Source organism: Eschrichtius robustus, chromosome 7 (genome assembly GCF_028021215.1).
Source record: "Eschrichtius robustus isolate mEscRob2 chromosome 7, mEscRob2.pri, whole genome shotgun sequence".
NCBI classification, from domain to species: domain Eukaryota; kingdom Metazoa; phylum Chordata; class Mammalia; order Artiodactyla; family Eschrichtiidae; genus Eschrichtius; species Eschrichtius robustus.
Genome location: NC_090830.1, coordinates 113,076,486 through 113,088,492, shown reverse-complemented (window position 1 = coordinate 113,088,492; position 12,007 = coordinate 113,076,486). Strand labels below are relative to the sequence as shown.

The following is a 12,007-nucleotide window of genomic DNA, read 5'->3' as shown; positions in this document are numbered from 1 at the left end:
CTCCAGCAGCCCGCCTGCGCAGTGGGAGGGCACATTGGCGCGCTTGCGCACACTGGGGAAAGCGGAGCTAGACCCCGCCCCGTTCCGCTGCTTTGCTCCTCCGCTGTGCGTACGGCGGACGTCGGGGGCGGTGCCGCAGGAGTTGCCCCTGGTAACGGGGGAGGCAGGAGGAGGAGGAGGAGGAGGAGGAGGAGGAGGAGGGACTCGGCGGGAGGATGGTGAGTGTGGGTCCTGGGTCCCTCCGGAGCTGGTCGGTTACCCGCCTCCCTTCCCCAGGCCCAAAGCAGGGCACTGCGCTTAAAGACAGGAGGGAATGGATTGACGCTCAGCCTGCTGTCTGGGTCCTGGATTGGTTTCGGGGGGCGGCGGAGAGCCCCGAGTGTGGGCCCTGGAGGGAGATCTGGGCCTGGGGAGGAAGGCGGGGCTTGCAACCGGTCCGAAACTAGGGGAAGGGGCTGGAAGGGGCTGTGGAAGGGTGCGTGGTTGTCCCGGTACGGAGCCAGGGCTCCATCATTACTCTGGGGATGGGATGAGGGCGGATCCGAGGAGCTGCGGAGACCAGCCTCTGCACGCAGGCTTAGATCTTCCCGGAGAATCGGCCTCCCCGTGTCACAGAAAAGTGGGGTTCGCCAGTGCCCGGCCAGAAGCGGGGAGAGGGCCAGCGCTACTGCCTTTGAGGTCGCGCCGGCGGTACCAGGGGAGACGGTAGCCTAGCTCTCCTCTTCCTCGCGATGCGCGGGCCTCTGGGGGGAAGGGTGTAAATCCCAGGACACAAAGAGGTGCCGCTTGGAAGGGATGCCTAGAGGATTTTACGCCGTCTCGGTGTCTGCGTGGCGGGCGCGCTTCTGCAGTCCCGAGTTATTTATTTGCTGACGATTCTGCAAGGTTTGGTTGTTGGTGATGACCAGTTTCCCGTTCAATACCTAATCCATGTCGGTGGAGGCAGATTTGCTGCCCGGTCCTTAGTGTTTCCTTCGGACCTGTTGCAACCTTCCTTGGCATCTGACCACACCAGAACCAAAGGCCTTAATGTCAGTTTGGAGCAGATTAAAACTGGAGGGTGGCCATTAACTTGGGGCAAGCCTTTTCTCTGTTGGACCAGATTAAAGCTTTCCCAAATTGTAAATTATGATATGTGACATATTTGATTCTTGACACTCTGTTCCTTGTTGATTTCTCTGCAGTTAGTTGGAGGGTGTTAAAATGGAATTGAGTGGTTTTAGAACTAGTCAAAGAAAAAATTGATTTTGGAGCGTTTAGAGCAGGTTGGTTGGCTTACCAGCTGCAAAGAGCTAATACTCAAGCTTATAGTTACTTCCCTGCCCCAACTCCAGACCCTTTTTGACTTTTAGAAATGTTGAACCACTTCTTTTGACTTATGAAGTAAGAAAAAGCTAGATGTTCACAAGGAAAAAATACATGTACATTTGGTTAGCTAATCCAATGAGTAAATTTTGATGGGAAAAAATTTTTGCAATTTATTTAACATTGTCAGATCGTTAAAGAAGTAGAATTATTTGATCTGAAGTTGCCAATCATATTTCAACACTTGCTACATTGCAGTTTTGTTAACCTCAGGCTAAACAGATCTTTACATGTTTGCTTTTTATTAATCGTTTATACATGAGCTGTCCATTTAAAGGCTGTTTTTCTCAACAAATGAGTACAAACATAAATATTTACACAGAAAATAACTAGAATTGAAATGAAAAAGGCATGCTAAACCAAGAGAGAGATTGCATCATAAATGAGAAACAGTTGGCTAACTTTTCCCAGTTTGTTTATCAATGTAGTGGACTGTGTAATTTCATGATTGTTTAATTTATAATTACACGTCACAATAAATTAACCACTGTCCTGTTTCCAGGTGCAGATTGACACTGTATACAACAGACTGACACTGTATACAACACTGTTGTATACGACTGTTGTATTCAGTGATCAAGAGAGATTTTGGTTTTCTTTTTTATTTTTTTCCTACCATGAACAATAAGAAATTAGGACAAATTATTCAGGATTCTTTATCTGATTTCCAAAATGCATTTTTTTTTTCTGCCTCCAAAAGTGTGAGCTATTCTTAGAACTGTAAGTGGAACATGGAATTTAAACGGTCAGTGGTGTGATTAAGTGTGTCACATCTGGTATCCCATGAGCCCCCGTGGTAACTGTGCTAGTAAAGAGTGAGTCCCAGGTTTATTTATTCTTTTAGTCCTTTAGCTATGACTAATACATATTTATTCTTTTTTTAATTTGGAGAACTGCAACAAAAACCCATTATTGGTTTCTCTGAACCCCTAGAGGTTCAGCTGTCTTACCCCTGCCTTAGGATACCAAGTCCTTGGTGAAATACTAAGATGACAGTAATTTTTGTGCCTAAATAATCACTGTTTTTTAATAGATGAGTCCTCCATTTAGGAATTATTTATGGAGTAATTTCTGTATATATGAACCTAGTGGTAGTTATCTAGCATGTTTAACATTTGAAGATTGTTCCCAAGATTATGTTTTCCGGTCAAAAATTGTCAGTGAAAAATATAAACACAACTACTGTTTTGAGTGCCCTCTATGTGCATGCTTTACCTACATCATCTCACTTAATCTTCATAGCATTTTTCTTGAGATATAAATACTGTTCCCATTTTCTAGATGGAACTGTGCCGGAGGTTACACATAGGGAAGTTGAATAAAAGTCCATGAAACTCTAAAGCCCATAATGTTCTTTTCATTAGGACTCTGATGAAGTGTGAACCCACTCTTCCTGAGGAGTTGCACGTATCTTGTTCCTCAGGAAACATTGTATTTATTTAGTAGAGAGATAAGGAGAAAGAAGACAAAATTTGGGTGAGGTTCTCCCTATCAAAGCTATACGAATATGCAGATCAAAAAAAAAAAAAAGAATGAACCTGAAATACTGTATTTTTCTCCTGCTGATTCCAAGGAAAGACAGCTCAAGTTTTCTAAATCATAAGAAAAACCAAGCTATAAATATGATATTCTGAGCCAGAGATAAAAAAGCAGTTTTTAGCACCCCCTCCTCAGGTCATATGACCAGGATTTAAATCAATCAGCTGCCACTGGTTTTTAAATCACATGACCCAACTTTAAATCAATCAGCTGCTTCCCTGTACCTCACGTGACTTGGCTTTGAATAGTAAGAAGTGTAGAGGTATAAAAATGATGTTCTGAACAATAAATGGAAAAACAACATCTTAGAAAGTTTTTTTCTTTTCGAATGGACCATTCATTGCATACGGAATAAAGGATTCTCTTGTGGATTTCTTGAACTGTAAACACACACACACACACACACACACAAAGCTATACGAATTCCTGGAAATTAATAACATCTCACTGGGCAGCACCAGGTTTTTTTGGTGAGGTAGAAGTAAATTGAAGTCAGTTCCATTTAAGCTAGGTATGGGGAGTGCATGTACTTGACAGTTGGCTTACTAATTTTAATACTTAAATTTTAGCTGCTCCTCCCAGTCACATATATTTTCCATATACCAACATATTCCTCTCTCCCTCTCCAACACCCTAGTTTCTTTGAATGACCTAGTTTGTATCATTTTAGGTCAGTGCACCACGCCTCTGCCGGTAGTTGAGTTTAAGCTGATTTTGAGGCAAATAAAATGTCCATAGTCAACAGCATGTCTAGTCATGATTTGCCTATAGAAAAGTTTGTTCAAATGTTTTGTGGCTGAGTCAGACCACTTCTGTCCACCAGGGTGCAGATAACTTGTGTGCATGCATGCTGATAACGCACAATACACAATTAACTAAAGTTCTTGTTTCTTAAATTGCCTTTATTTAATGTCATAGGAGTACACATCCTACATAGAGATCATATCTGTTTTGCTCACCATTGTACTTGGAGCACATTATGGGTGTTTAATATAAATGAATGAATGAATGGATGTTTTGACCAAAAATACACTAAAAATTCATTTCCTTGTATTTATACTGCAAAACTCAGCCCCATAATAAAATTAACTTCTAATGGCTGTCTCCCTTCGTTTGACATTAACTATAGACATATATGGATAGAAGCATAGAGTAGACTTATTCTGCTCTTTTGTCCAGCCTTTTTTAAATCAGCTTACTTTGTACCTTTCAGGCAGAACCCTGATATCTATAAATATCCTCTTCCCTATTTAGCAAACGCTAATAATCCTGTGATCCCCTGTCCTCAGGGATTGGGTTAATATGATGCTGTACTGTATTTGCATTTGTCTTGCCTAGACCATGCTTGAGATGCCATTTGTTATTTTGCTGGAAGAAAATATTAGCTGAACATTGCATTTCTCTGTAATTTCATTTAAAGGTGCAACATGTGAAGTTATTGTTTCCTGATGAGGAAAATTGCTCATTGGAAATGTAGAAGTATTATTTTTTTTATACTATTAGGTTTATAAAGTTTAGTTGTAGTTAGAATGTTTTCTTTCTCATCTGTGTTTTGCTTCTCTCCTTTTAAGATGAATAGAAATTATGTTTTTTTAATCATTCAATTTCAAATATAATGAGTGTGTAAAAGCTCTCAGCCTGCAGAAAGCAGTATTTGTATATACTGATTTTTTTTGAAAGAGACACATGAGGAAAAACCTAAAACATTTATTTTGAACCTTGAAAATATTGTATAGAAAACAGACATTCTTTCACAATGTCTACACTAGTAAATGATGCATGAGAAGAACTTTCTTTACCTGTACCGTTGTTTAATGTACAAATGTGATAAATTCCAGTTGTTTTAGAATTTTATTGGAAAGGATAATGAGGACATCTAATCAGGAACTCAGGAGGAGCAGTACAATGTGTTTTGCCTGTTCTTAGCCTTTTTATATCACCAGTCCCCTAAGGATCTCAGAATTCTAATTTTAACTGTTCTGAAAGGTGGTATTATAAATGAGTGATTGCAATGTAGCTAATAGAAGCCAGGGAGATTGCTCATAAACAGAGTTTTAAAAAGGAATGGTGTCAAAGAATTCAAGGCTGGAGAAGATAAAAAACAAAAGAAAAAATATGCCATAAAAAAAAGAAAAGACTTGCTTAATCTTTTTTTGTTTGTTTGTTTCAAATCTATTTATTCTGTCTTCTCCAAATCTTTTGGGATAGAATTTGTCTGTCTTAAACTAAACGTTACATTTTATTGCTGACAGAAATTGAGGCATAGAGAGGTTAACGTGGTCAGTGCGAATACAGTACTAAAAGTGGTAAACAAAGGGCCTCTGAAGCAGAAGGGAATTCTTATAATTATGCATATTTGCATATCATTGTCTCAACTCTTGAAAATTATTTCACAGAATTATCATTTGATCTTAGTGAACAGACTGGTTTGAGTTATTTCCTGGTGCGATGCAGATAAAAAACATAACCATTTTATGTAATTCTAAGACTCGGTTTGAAGGAATTTCCACTTGGGCTGGGAGATTAGATTATATGCCCTTTAAACTCTGGGATTCTTTGATTCTTGATGTAACCAGGCCTCATTGGAAAATGATTGTCAGCCACAAGACAGAACAAATAACTATCTTATAAGATTTTTCTTATGTTCTTAGCTAAAAAGCAGCATGGCTTATTTCCATCCATTAAAAGAATAATAACAACAAAAAATGGAAATATTAGATTACTAGTCAAAAATACCCTGGTTAAACTTTAATGTTTTTTTGCTTCCGGAATGACCTTTCAATTCCCTAACTTCTCTGTTGTATTAGATTCTTCATCTGAAAAACATAGATAATCTATACCGTGCAGCTATACTGTAAGGGTCATGTGAAAGTTAGAAGATGATAGAGTATTTTGAATGATGGAGTCTTAAACAAGAACTAAAATAAAGTCTTAAAAAGAGAGCCCAAGTACAATTTTCTACAACCTTTTGAATAGTACCTTAGTACCTTAAAATCTTACATTAACTTGGGTGGGTAATTCTGTTTATTTCAACAGCTATCATATAGTGTCTAATAAGCACCAGGCATTGTGGGAGATGGAAGCTATCTATAGTCTACGCACAAGAAACTTCACTCTAGTATAAAGGAGAAAAATACAAAAATCAATTCCCTACAGTCAGATATGATGGGTGCTCTGGTAGGGTGCTCTGGTATATATATATATAAAGGGCTTCAGGAACGGGAGTTGGTTAGAGTACATACTTCCAGGAGATTTGGGGTGACTGCTAAGCTGGATTAATAGAAGGAGCAGGAATAAGCCAGGCTATTTATTAAGTTGCTGAATTTACTAAAGTGTTTCTGCCAAAACTTATAAGCAAATGGAATAAATGACATTAAAGTGGAAAATAGTACTATAAGCTCTCCACAACCAAGAACTTTTTTCAAGGAGGAGAAGGCATTCTGATACCCAGTAATATCAAAGTCAGTGCCTCCAAAGTAATCTCTGTTCTTCATGGTTGTTCAAGGGCTTACTCTCAATCTTGCGCAAATTGAAAAGTGCACCAGACCAGGAGGTGAGAATCCTTCTCCTGGGCTTGGATAATGCTGGTAAGACCACTCTTCTGAAGCAGCTGGCATCTGAAGACATCAGCCACATCACACCTACACAGGTGAGCGCTGCCTTGCCCCCGAGGCTTGTGTGACACGTGGAAGATGGTAATAGCAATATGAAAGACAAAGTGGGAGATAGAGTTTTGTCCATTTGTAAGTTTTGTTACTGAGAAAAGTCTACACAATTTTAAAATAATCTCAGATTTCAAAATATATCAAGAGATTCCATTTATGTGAGATACTTAGAGTTGTCAAATTCATAGAGACAGGAGAGAGAACATTGGTTACCCAGGGGCTGGATGGATGGCGGTGATGGTTGCACAAGAGTGAATGTACTTAATGCCACTGAGCTGCACACTTTAAAATGGTTAAAAAGGTAAATTTTATGTTACGTATATTTTACAATAATTTTTAAAAAGAAATAATATAAATTTATATGTCTATATGTAGCAAGATACAATCAGTTCCCTCTGATCTAAGTAATTCCTTTTTAGAAATAGCTTTATCTTCTCTGATTTTGAAATTAATACATGTAGAAAAATACAGAGAGAGCATAAAGGAAAAATAAACAGTACTGTGAGAAAAACCACTTTTAGTGTGTATTTTTCAGACTTAATAAATACAAATATATGTCTTTTTTTTTTTGGCCACACCATGTGGCTTGCAGGATCTCAGTTCCCTGACCAGGGATTGAACTGGGGCCATAGCTGTGAAAGCCCAGAATCCTAACCACTAGGCCACCAGGGGACTCCCTCAATTTTTTAGATTTTTTTGGGGGGGGTGCTGGCGGGGGTTAGGGGCTCTCGCCACACGGCATGCATGCGGGATCTCAGTTCCCCAACCAGGGATGGAACCTGCGCCCCCTGCAGTGGAAGCGTGGAGTCCTAACCACTGGACTGCCAGGGAAGTCCCTCAATTTTTTAAATAAAAAAACAATTACCTGTATTTTTATCTATTTTTTAAAAAATTTATTTATTTTTGGCTGCGTTGGGTCTTTGTTGCTGCGCGCAGGCTCTCTCTAGTTGCAGCGAGTGGGGGCTACTCTTCGTTGAGGTGAGCAGGCTTCTCATTGCCATGGCTTCTCTTGTTGTGGAGCACGGGCTCTAGGTGTGTGGGCTTCAGTAGTTGTGGCACACAGGTTCAGTAGTTGTGGCACACAGGCTTAGTTGCTCCACAGCATGTGGGATCTTCCCAGACCAGGGCTTGAACCCATGTCCCCTGCATTGGCAGGCTGATTCTTAACCACTGCACCACCAGGGAAGCCCTACCTGTATTTTTAAATCCAGCCTCATCAACCCACCTCTTTCGTAGGGCTAAGCAAGCAAAACACAAGGACGGTGGTGCTCCCAGCGTGGATGTTGGAGACAAGTCCTGCCTGGAAGAACTCTAGTGGGTTTCTTTAGGCCTCCTTCCCTGCAGGAAATCCTGAGAGAGCTTGACCCTTGGCCAGGCCTTTGGGTTTCCTAACTAGGGGCAGCCCTGTTGGTCTTACTTTGAAGTGTTTGAGCATTAGAGGTTTTAGCAAAACCAGAGTTATTTACCATTTTCTGTCACTGTCCTGTGATAAGAGCTTGGTGTTGGGTTTGAATGGCTGTGCTGGTGTGTGTACTTCACGGCCAGCGAGTCTTACTGATTCGCAGCTCTTTGCAGAAAAGTCATTTCAACTGCTACCAAATGAGCAATTTTACAGCTTCTGAACAAATTTAATGTATGGCCTGAGGAGGAGCAAATTACAGTAGTCTAGCCTAGAAGGGCTGAAAACACATATTAGTGTGTCAGGATTTCTGCCAGAAAAAGAAGGGCTAGGGGTTTTTCGTATTAGTGAGAGGCTGTCTCTCTCAAGAGCACCACTAAAATGAGGACGTCCACACTGTGAGCAGGGAAATGAAATCCTAGTTATGGACCCAAAGCTCCAATTCTAACTTTCAGGCTCTGTCTATGTTATAGGTGACTCTGTTATTATGTCAAGGTTTTGTATTTAGTCTTTAAAAACACACTTTTATTGTGTTTTTGTTTTATATTATAAAAAGTAATAGATGCTCATTGTAGTAAACTTAGAATGTATAACTAAGTAAAATTGAGAAACTAGAAATCACCTATAATGCCCAGTCAGACATAACCGCTGTTAACATTTGAGAATGTATCCTTTCAGGTTTTTTTCTTTGCCCATATATGGTGGGTATATTTAAAATAGAAAGTAAAAATGGCTCATACAGAGTATACTGTTTTGTATCATCTTTTTCAGTTAATAACGTATCTTGAACATATTTCTACGTTGTTCTGTATGTAAATACTTACACAGTACACATCTCTAAATGTTTGCACCCATTCATTATTATTTCCTTAGAATAATTTCTTTGTGGATTTGTTGGGTCTGGTGACTTACAGACTTTTAAGGCAGCTGACACATATGGTCAAATTCTAGGATTTACACTTATTTATTCCCTCATTCCAGAAAGGATTGGTTGTTGCTGGGTCTGACATTTACTACTGTAGTTAAGTGTAGAATTTTTAAACGCATAAAAGGGGTTTTGTCAATGAGTCAGAATGAAGTGCGCTTTTACAATAAGCTTAAGCCACTTCCCTTAGGAGTTCTAAAACTTCTAATTTATTCAGTCATTGGCATTTTAGAGGAGCAGTAGTAGGCATCATCCCCTGTTGTCCTCTAGTGACTGTCCTCAGTGGAAATTGGGTGGCAGTGTTCCCGTACCGTTGCCCTGTGCCTTCTCCTTCTGTGTGAGGCAGTAGTGCTGGGGAGCTGCCAGAAGAGGCAAATGTTTATGGAGGCATCCCCAGACCCACTTAACTCCAGCTATTCTGGATGAAATGTCACTTCTGTGGGAGCAGGCTGTTGATCGGATTTTTCAAATCCTGATTTCATTATGTCATTCTTGCAAGAAGATTTTTTTTAAAAATCTTGCTCATAAAATGCCTTCTCTTCAAACCCCAAAGGTCTTGTTAATTTGTTTCTCTGCACATGAACTCCCAGCTCACCCTTCTGCCTGCCCCTGATTGGCTTCCCTTCCCCAAAGTTCCACCTTGAGTCACTGTCCTGAAAATGAATACTTTCTTTTCAAGTTCATCAGAGATACCTATTAAAGAACAGTTTCAAATGCCCACTTGTTTGTTTGTTTGTTTTCATCACCACCTGTATGAGGGGTGCTACTTCAGTTACAAACCAGCCTCCCTCTTCGTGTCCTGAGTTCAGCTCCTTGCTTTTCTTGATCAATGCATATGAGGAAATTTCTTTCATCTTGAGCTGCTCTTAAAGAATCCAGTCTTCCAGATTGTAGCTCTTGCCTCTTTTTTTTTTTTTTTTTTTGGCTGCATTGGGTCTTCGTTGCTGCACAAGGGCCTTCTCTAGTTGCGGCGAGCGGGGCCTACTCTTCGTTGCGGTGCGCAGGCTTCTCATTGCTGTGGCTTCTCTTGTTGCAGAGTACAGGCTCAAGGCGCGTGGGCTTCAGTAGTTGTGACTCTGGGCTCTAGAGCACAGGCTCAGTAGTTGTGGCGAATGGGCTTAGTTGCTCTGCGACATGTGGGATCTTCCCGGACCAGGGCTCGAACCCGTGTCCCCTGCATTGGCAGGCGGATTCTTAACCACTGCGCCACCAGGGAAGCCCCTTGCCTCTTTTTAAACTTAGCATTTATTCTGTTGTGTTGAGTCTGCAGATTCAGCTTTGTTTTTTTGTTAGTTACATGTAACGTCCTATTAAATTTCACCATGCTGAGGACTCATGGGGTGGGCGGAGGTCTGTGTTGATTACCAGAGCTGTTCTCATACCAAGTCATCCTCAGCAGTTCCATGTGTGTGTGCACTCAGCATGACATCATCAACACTGACTCCAACCTGAGTGACAGAAGCACGTGTAAATACATTTTTGTTCCCTATCAGAGCAAACTGTTTTCAGTATCATCTGTGTCACATCTGGCAGAGTACCTCAGAATTAATAAATAACATAGCTGGTAAATGTAACTTTGTCAGAAATTGATCTCAAAGCCTAGTAAAACTTGGTATTTTTTGTTTCAGGGTTTTAACATCAAAAGTGTACAATCACAAGGTTTTAAACTGAATGTATGGGACATTGGTGGCCAGAGGAAAATCAGACCATACTGGAGGAATTATTTTGAAAACACTGATATTCTCGTAAGTACTCCTTCTGATGCATCAATTCATAATCTCTTCTGCCCTGTCTTACTAACATTTACGCTATAATTGTCTTTCTTGTCAATAATTCCATTGCCGTAACATTGCTCTTCATCACTATGAATTTAGAGCTAGCAGACAGATTGTGGAGCTTTGTGTAATTTATATAAGATGTTTTTCTGTTGCTCAGTAACAATGTTGTGCCCACACCCACCTTGGCAAATAAAGTATTTATTAATTACCATAGTGATTTGAACAGCAGAAGAGAAGTCAGAAGATTGTGCCATTGACTCCATCAACCCAAGGAAATCAACGAATCAGGTATATCCCAAAGAGAGCAACCAAGATAGTGAAGGTCCTGGAAACCATGATGTATGAGGAATGGCTGAAAGACCTGACGATGTCCTTCCTGGAAGAGAAAATGCTTGGAACTGTCTCTAGTTGCTTCAGGAACTATCTTAAGTCTGAGAGATCAGCTTCATTGTGAATAGTTCTAGAGGACCAGGCAAGGAGCAGTTTGGGGAGTATTAGGGTTTAACTCAGAATAAGGAAGAAGTTTCCTATAATCGTAACTGTCCAGAAGTAGAAGAAGCCGCCTCAGGCTCCTGGGATTCCTTCTGCACTGGGATTCCTGGCTCAGGCAGCATTCACGCAGGCAGAGGCTGAGACTTGAGCTCCCAGCTCACTGCCAAGTTCTCTAGGACTACTGTTTTAGGATTCTTGGAGATTTTACTCTCCAGTTGCATGATTTCTCCAATACCTCGGCCTCTCAGCTCCTTCACCTCCCCTCCAGCGAGCTTGCCATCCACCCCACCTCAGCCACTCACTCATGGTCGTACCGTAAAACCAGGGCCTTTCATGAACTTGGATAAGAAAAAATGTTGCATAATATTTCCGTTAACCTCTAACTGAGAGTTTGAATTTACTTTAACTATGACCATAGACAGTAAGCTGCAAAAACACGTCGATATCTTCATTGCCAATAGAACTCACCTTGCATCTCAGACAGCTTCCCTCTCTGCTGCTGCTTCCTAGGTGTCTCTTTCTACCTGCTCACTCCTATCAGCATGCACACATCCTGTAGTTGCTCTTGTTTAAAACAAAGAACTCTTGGCTTCCTGTACATCCTCCTCTAATACTGTCCCATTCCTCAGCCTCTCTTTACAACAAACTCCTTAAAAGAATTTTCTGTGCTCTCTGTCTTCACTTCCTCTCCCTGCAGGCACTCGGAACCCTCCATTCAGGCTCACCGAGAATCCACAGTGCCGAGTCCCATGTTCAGTTTTCATTACTCATCTCACTTGACCTGTCAGCACATTTAACAGAGTTGGTCGTGCTGTCCTTGAAACGTTGTCTTTCCTTGGCTTCC

At 40.8% G+C, this 12,007-nt stretch overlaps 1 protein-coding gene across 1 annotated transcript in view; it reads left to right on the top strand.

Annotated features, from left to right (window-relative positions):
* Positions 1-159: 159 nt before the first annotated feature.
* Positions 160-12,007, top strand: part of ARL3 (ARF like GTPase 3) — a 31,421-nt gene continuing 19,573 nt past the window's right edge. Inside the window, exons 1-3 of the mRNA XM_068548469.1 lie at positions 160-218; positions 6,410-6,553; positions 10,522-10,638. Coding sequence (XP_068404570.1) covers positions 216-218; positions 6,410-6,553; positions 10,522-10,638 — 264 coding nt within the window. The 5' untranslated portion in view covers positions 160-215. The remainder of the gene's footprint in view (positions 219-6,409; positions 6,554-10,521; positions 10,639-12,007) is intronic.